Source organism: Palaemon carinicauda, chromosome 19 (assembly GCF_036898095.1).
Source record: "Palaemon carinicauda isolate YSFRI2023 chromosome 19, ASM3689809v2, whole genome shotgun sequence".
NCBI classification, from domain to species: Eukaryota; Metazoa; Arthropoda; class Malacostraca; order Decapoda; family Palaemonidae; genus Palaemon; species Palaemon carinicauda.
In genome coordinates this window covers 49,973,547-49,985,987 of record NC_090743.1, presented here as the reverse complement: position 1 = coordinate 49,985,987, position 12,441 = coordinate 49,973,547, and the positions used below count along the sequence as shown (strand labels likewise).

General features: G+C 41.0%; 1 protein-coding gene across 1 annotated transcript in view; it reads left to right on the top strand.

Moving 5' to 3' along the window:
- The window catches only part of PGS1 (Phosphatidylglycerophosphate synthase 1), a 156,358-nt gene that overhangs the window by 89,722 nt on the left and 54,195 nt on the right, over nucleotides 1-12,441 (top strand). The window contains exon 5 of the mRNA XM_068393558.1: nucleotides 5,211-5,338. Within this exon, the coding sequence (XP_068249659.1) occupies nucleotides 5,211-5,338 (128 nt within the window). The remainder of the gene's footprint in view (nucleotides 1-5,210; nucleotides 5,339-12,441) is intronic.

Sequence of the window (12,441 nt, the reverse complement as noted above, 5' to 3'; positions counted from 1 at the left end):
TCACTTCTTTCCAAAACTTTTTCTTATTCTCTTCATATGACTGACCCAATTCCTGACCCCACTATTCTCTTCATATGACTGACCCAATTCCTGACCCCACTATTCTCTTCATATGACTGACCCAATTCCTGACCCCACTATTCTCTTCATATGACTGACCCAATTCCTGACCCCACTATTCTCTTCATATGACTGACCCAATTCCTGACCCCACCTCAGGTTAGCTGCCCTTTTTGCCTCACGTACCTTGCGCTTTACTTCCACATTTTTCTCTCTATATTTTTCATACTTCTCTATACTATTACTCTGCAGCCATTCTTCAAAAGCCCTCTTTTTCTCTTCCACGTTTACCTTCACTCCTGCATTCCACCATTCACTGCCCTTCCTCATGCTGCCTCCAACAACCTTCTTGCCACACACATCACTTGCAATTCCAACAAAATTTTCTTTTACTAACTTCCACTCTTCTAAATTACCAGTTTCTCTTACTCTCACTTTGTCATATGCCATTTTCAACCTCTCCTGATATTTACTTTTTACCCCCGGTTTTATTAGCTCTTCAACCCTCACTAGCTCCCTTTTGCATCCACCTACTCTATTCCCCCACTCTTTTGCTACAACTAATTTTCCTTCCACCAAAAAATGATCAGACATACCGTTAGCCATACCCCTAAACACGTGCACGTCTTTCAATCTTCCAAACATTCTTTTAGTTATCAACACATAATCCATTAATGCCCTTTCTACTACTCCTCCATTTGCCACTCTTACCCATGTATACTTGTTTTTATATTTCTTTTTGAAAAAGCTAGCACTTATTACCATCTCTTGTTCAACACATATCTACCAGTCTCTCACCACTCTCATTTTCACCTGGTACGCCATACTTCCCAATGACACCTTCTACCTCTCCAGCGCCCACTCTAGCATTTAAGTCACCCATGATAACTACATAATTCCTTCTACCCAGTCCTTCTACACACCTAGTTAATTCATTCCAGAACTCATTCCGTTCTTCTTCACTCTTCTCACTACTTGGCTCATACGCACTGACAAACGCCCAACATTCCCTACCCAACCTAACCCTTACCCACATTAGCCTAGATGATATTTCCTTCCATTCCACTTCTTTACCTGTCATCCATTCACTCAGCAATAAAGCCACACCCTCTCTCGCTCTTCCCCTTTCAATCCCAGACACTCTACCAGACATTTCACCAAACATCACTTCACCCTTTCCTTTCATCTTTGTCTCACACAAGGCCAATACATCTATCCTTTTCTTCCTATATATATATACATTTATATATACATTTATATATACATTTATATATATATATATATATATATATATATATATATATATATATATATATATATATAATCTTGAAACCAGATTGAGAGGATATGTTGAACCAAAGCTGGGGGAATGGCAAAGTGGTTTTCGGCAAGGAAGAGGGACAACCGATATGATTTTCTCACTCAAGATGATATTCGAGAAAAGCTGGGAATGGAACAGGGACAGATATATTGCTTTTATAGACCTAGAAAAGGCTTTTGCTAGAGTACCAAGAATGAAAATATGGGATGCCCTAAAAGACCCTTACTATGGAATCCCTGAGAAACTTATAAGAGCAATTTATAACACCTATCAAAACATCAAATCCAGAGTAAAAACAAATCAAGAGAATGAAGATTGGTTTGAAATTAAATCAGGAGTAAGACAGGGCAACGTCCTTTCTCCACTTCTTTTTATATTGTTCCTAGATAAATGTATGAGGGAACGAGGCGAGGACGAAGCTGAAGATATGATCATCAACCTTCTGTATGCAGATGACCACGCAATGATAGCCCCCAACGCAGAAGCTCTCCAAGAGAACGTCAACAACTGGAATGCGATCTTAACAGCAAATGGAATACGGATCAACAAGGATAAGATAGAGATTATGCACCTATCACGAACACCAAACAACGTGGATGTAGAATTAGAAGGTCATACATTGAAACAGTGTAGAAATTTCAAATACTTAGGAGTGGAGTTTTGTGACCAAAACGATCCAAAACTGGAAATAACTACCTGAGTTCAGAAATTCAGTAACAATTTGTATCTGCTCTACCCACTAATGAAAGACAGAAACATACCTCGCAAAGTGAAAACCATAATATACCTAACTATTTTAAGACCAATATTGACTTATGGCCATGAATCATGGACATTAACATCAAGAACTAGAAGCCAACTCCAAGCAGCTGAAATGAAAGCCTTAAAACTCATAAAAGGTGTGACAAGACTGGATAGACTACGAAATGAAGATATTAGAAGAGTACTGGGAGTGGAGGGGATTCTGGACTTTGTGGAGAGTGGACAGCTTAGATGGTTTGGACATGTCAAAAGAATGGAGGAAGAGCGATATCCAGTAAGGTTTTTGGAATGGACACCAGAAGGAAGGAGACCGGTAGGAAGACCAAAACTGAGATGGCTACAAAACATAGAGAGAGGAGTAGAGAGGAGAGGCTTCAGTTTGCGGGAAGTTGATGAGATGAGGCTCTATGAGGATCGCCAAGAATGGAGACAGTTCTTGAAGCAGGACGACTGACAGGCCTGGAGGCCTACCTGGTATCTGGTGAGAAAGGTGATATATATATATATATATATATATATATATATATATATATATATATATATATATATATAATACATATATATATATATATATATATATATATATATATATATATATATATATATATATATATATATGCTAATTACAAATAATAATGCAATAATGCCTTTACTAAGCAGAATAAATATTCATTCAGAGTACAGACCTTTTATCAACCCTGAATTCTCTAACAGCGTATTGTTGTTTTAAGAATATTCATAGCCTAAGTTACAGACTACTGCTCAAAACCTAATCTAACCTAATTACCAATTTTCCACCATATTCTGACCTAATCTATACAAGCACATATTAGTTAAAAATATGTATATAAATGAGAAATATAAAACCAAATCCATAGGGAAATATGACGAACAATGAAAATGTTGATATCTATTTTTCATGAGGCTATAATACTATTGCCTTTATTTTATACATTTACACCAAGTACATGAGTTCAGAATCTCTCATGTAGTTCAGATGGCAACAAATAATGTGTATATGTACTGCTAAGTTAGTAAAATAGTCACATACAAGCAATGAGTCTTGTTAGGGGGTAAAAGTAAGGGAGTTTTGCCCAAGCTGGCCACAAGTGACCAGATGGCAATGCCAAAAGTGTAGAAAAATTCTTTAGTTTTTCTCGGACATGTCAGATGGCAGTAGACATACCGTAATGGAGCATAGTCTGGGGGTGATACATTGCTATTTGATACTCTTAAATAATGTAGAAGTTGTGAATGTAGCTATTTGTCAATTTATTAATTTTATTTAAAAAAAAGACATTTTATATAATATATGATACTAAAAAAATCATGTAATAATATCAGTAATAATCCAGAGGTTTTTCTATTCTAACCGGAGATCGGAGATGAGTCTTAATTTCCGGAGACCTGGCAACTCTACCTGGAAGATGGTCTGTCTCCTAGCTCTGTCCTCTGCAAAGAGAGTCAACGAGCTACATGGTCAGTCCTATGACATTGCCCATTCACAGGGATGGTGGCAAGTGACACTCGATTTCATCTGTGAGTCATAGCCAAGACTCAAAGTCTGGCTGAAGTGGATCCTAGAACCAGGCCCTACCAGATTGAGTCTCTGTTCTGTAACAGATGATCCAGACCAACTTAATTTGCCCAGTGAGGGTAAGGATGATATGCTTTAGAAGAACCTCCATAGCCTGCTATCAGATCAGTAGGCTCTTGGTGAGCACAGGGAGAACCAAATGAAGATTACAATGAACTCTATATCTCCTGGGATTAGACAGAAAATTGAGACTTGTGAAGTCTTGTGTCAGCCCATGCCTGGCGTTCAAAAGAATTTCTCTGTGACGCAGGTGTTATTAACAGGCATGTGGAAACGACAAACAGTGGCCACCGCCCACTACTTGCAAGACATAACCCACAGGAACCTAGATACATTTTACCTTAGTTCCTGTGGCGGCTGTACAAAACATGATCAATAACCCCTGAGCTGCCTCCTTGTAAGAGAATAGCCATTGGTTGAGGGCAGATGCTACTAGCGAGTAAGTCTAGGATGAATGTGTGAGTGACTGGCCACTACCTATTTAAATGTTCCCCTTTCTTGGGGTATAGTATCTGAGGAACTTTGTTTGCTGACCTCCTCTGACTCCAGGTGGGTACCATGCCTTTTGTGTACCCTGATATATGTGTATATGTTTTATATGTCCCCGTTCTCCAAGTGAGGCGGAGTCGGGTAATGTCCAGTTTAAGTGAGGACTTTTGGCTCCAAAAATTATGCTTACCTGGTTAAGTCACAGTGGTGATTCTACACCTAGCACCGATTGCCCAGGCCGTCATCCTATAGGATCATGAGGTGTCAAGTTGCCCTTTAACCACCTTGTGCAAAGTATAGTGTCATCATGGGACAATCATCAACCAGTTGGTTTTTGGACTTCCACCCACCATGGAGTGAGTCTCCTACATAAAGAGTGTAAGGTTTGTATATAGTGCTGGAACAAATGGCAAATTTTGAATAATTAGTATTTTTCTTAACTATAATAACCTGGAGCCTTTTACACATACTGGTTCTGCCATCACCTTTCTCTGGACGTCCTCCCGTAATTCCAAAGTGACAGTTGTTTACTAGTGTAGGTATGAGTCGGGTGGTGAGTCTATCCCCACTACCCTCTCTGGTAACTAGTGGAGGGTAGTTACACCGCACCAAAGTAATAATGGCTAGTTTCAGCTATCGCCAAAATAATACTCTTACGTAAAGAGCTCCATGTTTGTATAGTTAGGAAAAAATACAAATCATTCCAAATTTGTAATTTTCCTGACAGTTTCACTGTATCATGATAAGATCTTTTTCACTCTCTTTCATATATCTTAAGTTACAATTTTATGGCATGTTGATTTATCAATTTTCACTGTACAATATCATGATACAATCTCTCTCTCTCTCTCTCTCTCTCTCTCTCTCTCTCTCTCTCTCTCTCTCTCTCTCTCTCTCTCTCTCTCTCTCTCTCTCTCTCTCTCTCTCTCTCTCTCTCATGTATCATAAGTTACAATTTTATGATATATGTTAATTTACCAGGTTTCACTGTATCATACCCCAAATCTTCGTGGCTTTATGAAGTGGCTGATCCCTCAACGATGGAATGAAGTTATTGGATTACAGCACATGAAACTGTATGTCTTTGATGATTCATTGATTATTTCAGGGTATGTATCACTAATGATATGAGTGTATGGTGCTGTGTATTCTTTTGTTATTATACATGATGATAACCTTTGACCTTTAGGAGCATGACTTTACAAAGCTGGAATGGCTGTTAAGCTTTTTAGTGAGGTAAACACTGCTGGCTGTTGGATGGCATGTAGGTCCCGTCCACCCAACAGGTATGGCGACCTTCGTTTTGACTTTGGCCACAGTGGTGTACTGATGTACTCTACTTGTATCCTGTTTTGGCACAATTTATGCTTTGTACTTTCTCTTTTCAGATTGTCTGTGTTTACTTGTTCATTGAAGGGCAGCCATGGAGCTTTGCCCTGGCAAGCCCAGGCTAGGATGCGGCCAGTACACGATTAAAATTGACGTGGACTCTCATCATCTCTGTAGCTTGTGCAGAAGGCATGACTGCTCGCAGGCATCCCCCTTTTCTGAGTTTAGGTAGTGCCCCCTGCGAAATTCTTTCTCTCTAATTGCTCAAAGACTTTCCCTTTTTCAAGTTTAGGAAGTGGCCTCCTTTGCTGGGGTGGAAGTTTTGAAGAGGGATTTATCGGTATTGTACTTGGCAAAATTCAAGCTGATGCTGAAGAAACTCTTTGAGCTCTTTCATCCCTTCTTGAGTTGTGAAACCTGATTTGTTCTCTTCTTCCTCTGAGAACAGAGGGCAGGAGAGAAAGGTAGTTCCCCTTGCCATTAGGGAGTTCTTTGAGTGAGACGAGTATTTGTTTCCACTAGTGACGGAAATACCCCCCCCTTTCAAGGTGCTCTGTTTTTTTAGACTATTGTAGACAACTCCCGTGAGGACTCGGACCTTGGTTTGCTATGGCTTACCCTTGTTATTGGTGGCAGAGAGAGTCCTTGAGTTTTAAACATCTGTTAGATCCCAGAAGTTTTTTTTTTCCTGCTAACGCATCTGCTGCTGCTCCACCTGCAGAGGAGACTAGATTGTTGGTAGCCCCTGATGTGTCTGTGCTTGCTGCAGTGGAGGATCTTTATTCAGGGGTGGCAGAGAGTTCGCCTATATCTGAGAAATCATCAACTTTTGTGATGGCGAATCACTGGCTTCTATCACTTCACCTATTCTTTTCTGCCCGGAGGAATAAGAAAACGAAATCACTGATGGACAGGATATCCTATTGGAAGGAGTCTCTCAAGACATTAGATTCATATGCATGGTTTTGTGGGAGGAGACACACGATGCCAAATCTCCCCCCAAGAAAAGTGTTAGGTACAAGGCTCTGGGACTTTCATACAACCTCCATTGCCAACTCTCGGCTGAGATCTGATATCAGTGCTGTTGGTCATGATGCAGGGCCTCTCCTACCTAGGAACATTCTCAGGACACATCTGTAACAACCATGATCATTACTAGGATTGCTGATATCTCCAAGCGTTCTTATGGGTCTGACCAAAGAGCACCTTCACTGGCACAAGCTCAACAATCCCCACGCTTGGACCACCCCAAAGAAAAGGAAGAAGAGGTCACAGAAGCACAAGACGATCGATCTGACAAGTCTTTGACCGATTCCTCTGCATGGTTTCGTGGGAGTAGGAGGAGTGCTGCACCAAAAACTAAACCCTGGGGGACTATTTTTAGTATAAGATATAAGAAGTCACGCTCCTGTTACCAGTCTGGGTGTCGTATGAGACAGCTCAACTACTGCTAGTCAGGACTTCGGCAGCTGCCTTCGTTCCTCTTGGGTCTTTGAACATTCCTGAGATGCGTTGGTGACACCATCGCTTGAGATCTCTCTACAGGTTGATACTTATCCTCTACGTAGATTATACCACAGTCAGAGACTGATCCATGACTGAGTTTTCCCAGATGGCAAGGTCTTCCAACTCAGTTGCGCGTTAGGGTTGGAACAGGTAACTTTTCAAATCCAATATCAACACTCGCACAAATATGGAGATGCCATATCATGCTCACGTAATTGGAAGTGAGGATTCTCTCCAACCAAGGTTAGCCATTCGATTGGCCCGTTCCGTCTGTGGACCTGCTGGAAAATGGCCTAGGGGAGGAAGAATTCCTCAATGAAGTGTTGAGGTGATATCATAGATGAAGTCCAGGACAAAGACCGATCGATAGGAGTTGGGTAACCATTACTAATACCGTTTCTTCCCTAGTGGGAGAGACAGTGCGGTTCCGAGAAACTTCCCCTCTGGGAAGAAATGTTAGTACGCTCTAGTTTCGTTCGCAAGGTAAGATGGTATGAACCAGGAGTGTATCCTTCCTTGAGTAGTTGGATCGGCATACAGTTCAGGAACTCAATCACCCATAGCTAGTGCTCGGTTCTTACAAGAATGGGCACACACACTACCCTGTTTCATCTGCAGACCTGCTGGAGAATGTCCTAGGGTATCAAGAATTGAAGACTGATTGGTAGGAGTCAGGTAACCATGACTAATACATTGCGGTTCCGAGAAACTTCCCTTCAGGGAAGAAATGTTAGTACGCTCTAGTTTCGTTCGCAAGGTAAGAGGGTACGTACCGAGAATTTATCCTTCCTTAAGTAGTTGGATTGGCATACAGTTCAGGAACTCAATTACCCGCTGCCAGTGCTCGGTTCTTACAAGATTGGGCACACGCAGTACTGGTAGGAATGAAGGGTGCTGCTCTTTTTTCCCTTTTCTAGTCTTTCTAATTCTCTCTCTCCTTGGGAGAGTGGGAAGGAGTGTGTTCCGATACTTTTTCAGTGAGGGAAAATTCGACCTGAACTGAAGGAAGGAGTCACTGAAGCACAGGAAAACTAATCGAGCCAAATTTCACGAGATATCGACTGATCTTTCTTCATGGTTTTGTTTGAAGAGTAGAAATGTACCAAACATAACCCTGCAATAAGTTTTTAGTGCTATGTTACAAGAGCTCATGCTCTTGCTACCAGTACTAGGTCTCATCATCCCTCTCCTGCTTTGTTACGTTCCTGAGACACTTCAGTGACTCCATCATCACTGTCTATCGGTTCAGTGATTGCAGCACCAACAATAGTGATCCGATTAAATCTCAGGCACAGGGACACCTTTTTTTTTGAACACTGAGTCTCCTGCCATGGAAACTGCTTCAAGATCAGCAAGGAAGCTTCCTGTTCGATCTTTAGTTTGGGTGCAGTCATATGTGTACTTTGCTTTGACCTGTAGTTCAACATTCCAAAAAAATGCAGCCAATAAACACGGGGAGAGGAAAGTACTGTACTTGAATTCTTCCAAACTGTTATGGTCTTCATGGTCAACTCTTTATTATTATTATTATTACTTGCTAAGCTACAACCCTGGTTGGAAAAACAAGATGCTATAAGCCCAGGGGCTTCAACAGGGGAAAATAGCCCAGTGAGGAAAGGAAACAAGGAAAAATAAAATATTTTAAGAACAGTAACAACATTAATTTAAATATTTCCTATATAAACTATAAAAACTCTAACAAAACAAGAGGAAGAGAAATAAGATAGAATAGTGTGCCCGAGTGTACCGTCAAGCAAGAGAACTCTAACCCAAGACAGTGGAAGGCCATGATACAGAGGTTATGGCACTACCCAAGACCAGAGAGCAATGGTTTGATTTTGGAGTGTCCTTCTCTTAGAAAAGCTGCTTACCATAGTTAAAGAGTCTCGTTTACCCTTACCAAGAGGAAAGTAGCCACTAAACAATTACATTGCAGTAATTAAGCCATTGAAAGAAGATTTGTTTGGCAATCTCAGTGTTGAGGACAGGAGAATATGTAAAGAGTAGGCCAGACTATTCTGTGTATGTGTAGGCAAAGGGAAAATGAACTGTAATGAGAGAAGGATCCAATGTTTTACTGTCTGGCCAGTCAGATGACCCCATAACTCTCTAGCGGTAGTATCTCAATGTGTGGCTGGTGCCCTGGCCAACCTACTACCGTGAGAAAGTCCACTTGGGACTTGGGACCCATGATTGATCTTCTTCCTGCTCAAAAGGAAGACGGGAAATACTGTATGGTCGGCCGTCAGGAATACAGCAAGTATTATATGGTCTGCCATCAGGAAGACGGTAAGTTCTGTATTAATGGCTAACAGAAGGAAGATTCCTCACTCTCACTGAACCTGAAGGATCTGTACATCTACAGTAGTACCCATCCTTTGGTCGTTCAGGATTATTTCCTTGTCCTCTGGGCTTTGGTTTTCAATTTAAAACCAGAGCTTCAGACGGTCCTGCACCTTGAGGATTCAAGCTTACCTTTCTGGTACCTACTGGATCAAGACTGAGATTTTCTCATCAGTCAACTTATCCTGTTTCCCTCCAGGAAGCAATGCTCCAGGACTGAAACAGTTGACCTCTTATTTACCAAGATTTGAGAATTGTCTTGAATCGGCAACCGAGACTTATGGCCATGCAAAAGTGAACGACTGGATTACTGTATACTAATAACACATTGAACATTCTTTCCAACAGACGAAGGGAAGTAGCGCACTACCAAGAATGTAAGGCTGGACAGTAGCAATGTCCTCTGAAATGTCTCTTGTCAGGGGGTGGTACAGCCATACCTCTTTTCACTAAAGACTCTGCTCACTTTCCTGGTTTCCGAGTACTTAACAAGTCTGTGGATAATTTCAGTTTCAGGTAACCTTGACGGCTCCCAAGTGCCACACAATGAATGGTATCCAGTTTTGCTGATAATTCTACATTGATTACTTGTAGAACATATCATGCTTATGCGAGTGGCAGCATAGAAGAGACACTTCGTGTGGCGTAGCATAATCTGCAATAAATTGTTATTCTTATTTTCTTTTGACAAGGAAGATCCGCTCAGTCTCTGCATTAAAATGCTGTCACTCAGCCTTTAGCTCGACCTTAGACTGAATAGCTTGGACCTTTAGGATCAGACTGTCCTCAGTAGTTTTGAATGGTCTAACATTTCTAGGAACTCGAGCCTCTTAGAAATGTAGCTCGAGTCATCAGGTATCTCAAGTGGACCCTCCTATATGGGCATCATTTAGGATTTGACTCCTGGACTACTTGCGAGCCTCAGCTTTGATATAAAGATGAGCGTACTGAGTGACATTTCATGTCACAAGTTATTCTCAACAGAGGAAGGCCTTCGTCCCCCTTGTCTGGAGTTTATGTCCCAGAGACAGCATTTAGTTTGGGACAACTCCAGCTGCAACACTTCCTGGATATCTCAGGTCCCCTTGCAGAGCATGAAAGACTCTAAACATTACTGAAAGGATATAGATGAAGATATCCAAGAAAATTGCTGCTTCTGATGAATACTGATCCAATGAGATTCCGGAAGTACTCATAGTTTGAGCACATGAAGTCAAGGATATCAGATCTATGCAAACAATCAGAAAGAACCTGTTAGTGGCAGTAGTCCTGAAGGTAGGAGTCTGATATGACAGATAACCATCACAGCCTACTACCCACAGGAGTTTACCTACAAGTCCCTGGATAACGTTATCCTTAGTCATGTGGTAGCTACTCAACAGCAAGTCATGTGGCAAACCTAGCTCTCTTGCAGGACAAGTAGCATATCATTTAGATTATCAGTTGCATTGCAACATACATCTAGAAGTAGAGTTAAAATGTCCGGCCGTTCTCTTCTTCCTTTTTCCTGTTTTGGGGTGAACGAGTTGCTCTATTATATGCTGGATTGGATGCTAGATGCAGGCGAGCCTCACAACAGAGTAACTTATCTTTACTGACAAGTTTTTTATTGAAGTATCTCCCCCATCCTCCTAGACTAGGGGAGGGTGGAAGAAATGTATGCAACCCATTTCTCATAGTGCCCATACATTCAGATACAAAATCCTTTCAGATATAGGTTCTTCCATAATTGCCTATCAGTCTCCTTGTAGGGACTTGGTCTAACTCATGTGACATCTTCATCCTCTGGCTGTTAGGAGGTTGACAGGAGTCATCACTTTTGCTCTTCCACAAAACCAAAATGCATCGACATTTCCTAAGTCAGTAAAACTAGTCAGTTTTGTTTTAGGGACTTCTTCCTTCCTAAGGACAAGTCTCCTATTGAAGGTTAAAGGTTTATATAGGCTCCAAAGCCTTTAAATATGCAGTCCCAAGACTATACCATAAGCTCCTACGAGACATCCGAAAGATTGAAGATATTAAGGCTTTCAAGAGGAAACTTGATACTTTCTTGTTCTTTGAGTGCTTCGATAGTGACTATTTAACAATAAACGAGCAATATATGGTGTGAAATATTGAATTCTTTTGAACGAACATGATAAAAGGTTCTGCAGAGAGTAGGGTTCCCCTGCTGTATAGGACCAGAAAAACAGTTTTAAGTAAAGTAAGTATATAGTGCAGGGACAATTCACAAATTAAATTAATTTGTAGTTTTCTTAACCATACAAACCTGAGACCTTTAAGTTATGCTGCCCACATCAACCACTCCGTAAGTCCTAGGGCATAGGTCAAGTGAAGGTAGGTCTACCTGTTGGGCGAGCGAGGCCTACCCACCACCCGACAGCCAGCCGTGTTTACCTTTTTATAAAGCTTAATAGCTGTTCCAACTTCTCTGAAGTCATGCTCTTATTAAAGGACTCAGGTTTGTATGGTTAGGAAAAATATAAATTGTTTAAGTAGTAGGTTAGCTAAGGCACCAGCCACCCATTGAGATGCTACTGCTAGAGAGTTATGCTGTCTTTTGACTGGCCAGACAGTACTACATTGGATCCTTCTCTCTGGTTACGGTTCATTTTCCCTTTGCCAACACACACACACTTAATAGTCTGGCCTATTCTTTACATATTCTCCTCTGTCCTCATATACACCTGACAACACAGATTACCAAACAATTCTTTTTCACTTAAGGGGTTACTACACTGTAATTGTTCAGTAGCTACTTTCCTCTTGGTAAGTGTAGAAGAGACTCTTTAGCTATGGTAAGCAGCTCTTCTAGGAGAAGGACACTCCAAAATCAAACCATTGTTCTCTAGTCTTGGGTAGTGCCATAGCCTCTGTACCATGGTCTTCCACTGTTTTGGCTCATAATTTTCTTGCTTGAGGGTACACTCGAGCACACTATTCTATCTTATTACAGTACTCATCTTCTGGTTTTGTTAAGTTTTATAGTTTAGAGATATTTATTTTAATGTTACTCTTCTTAGAATATTTTATT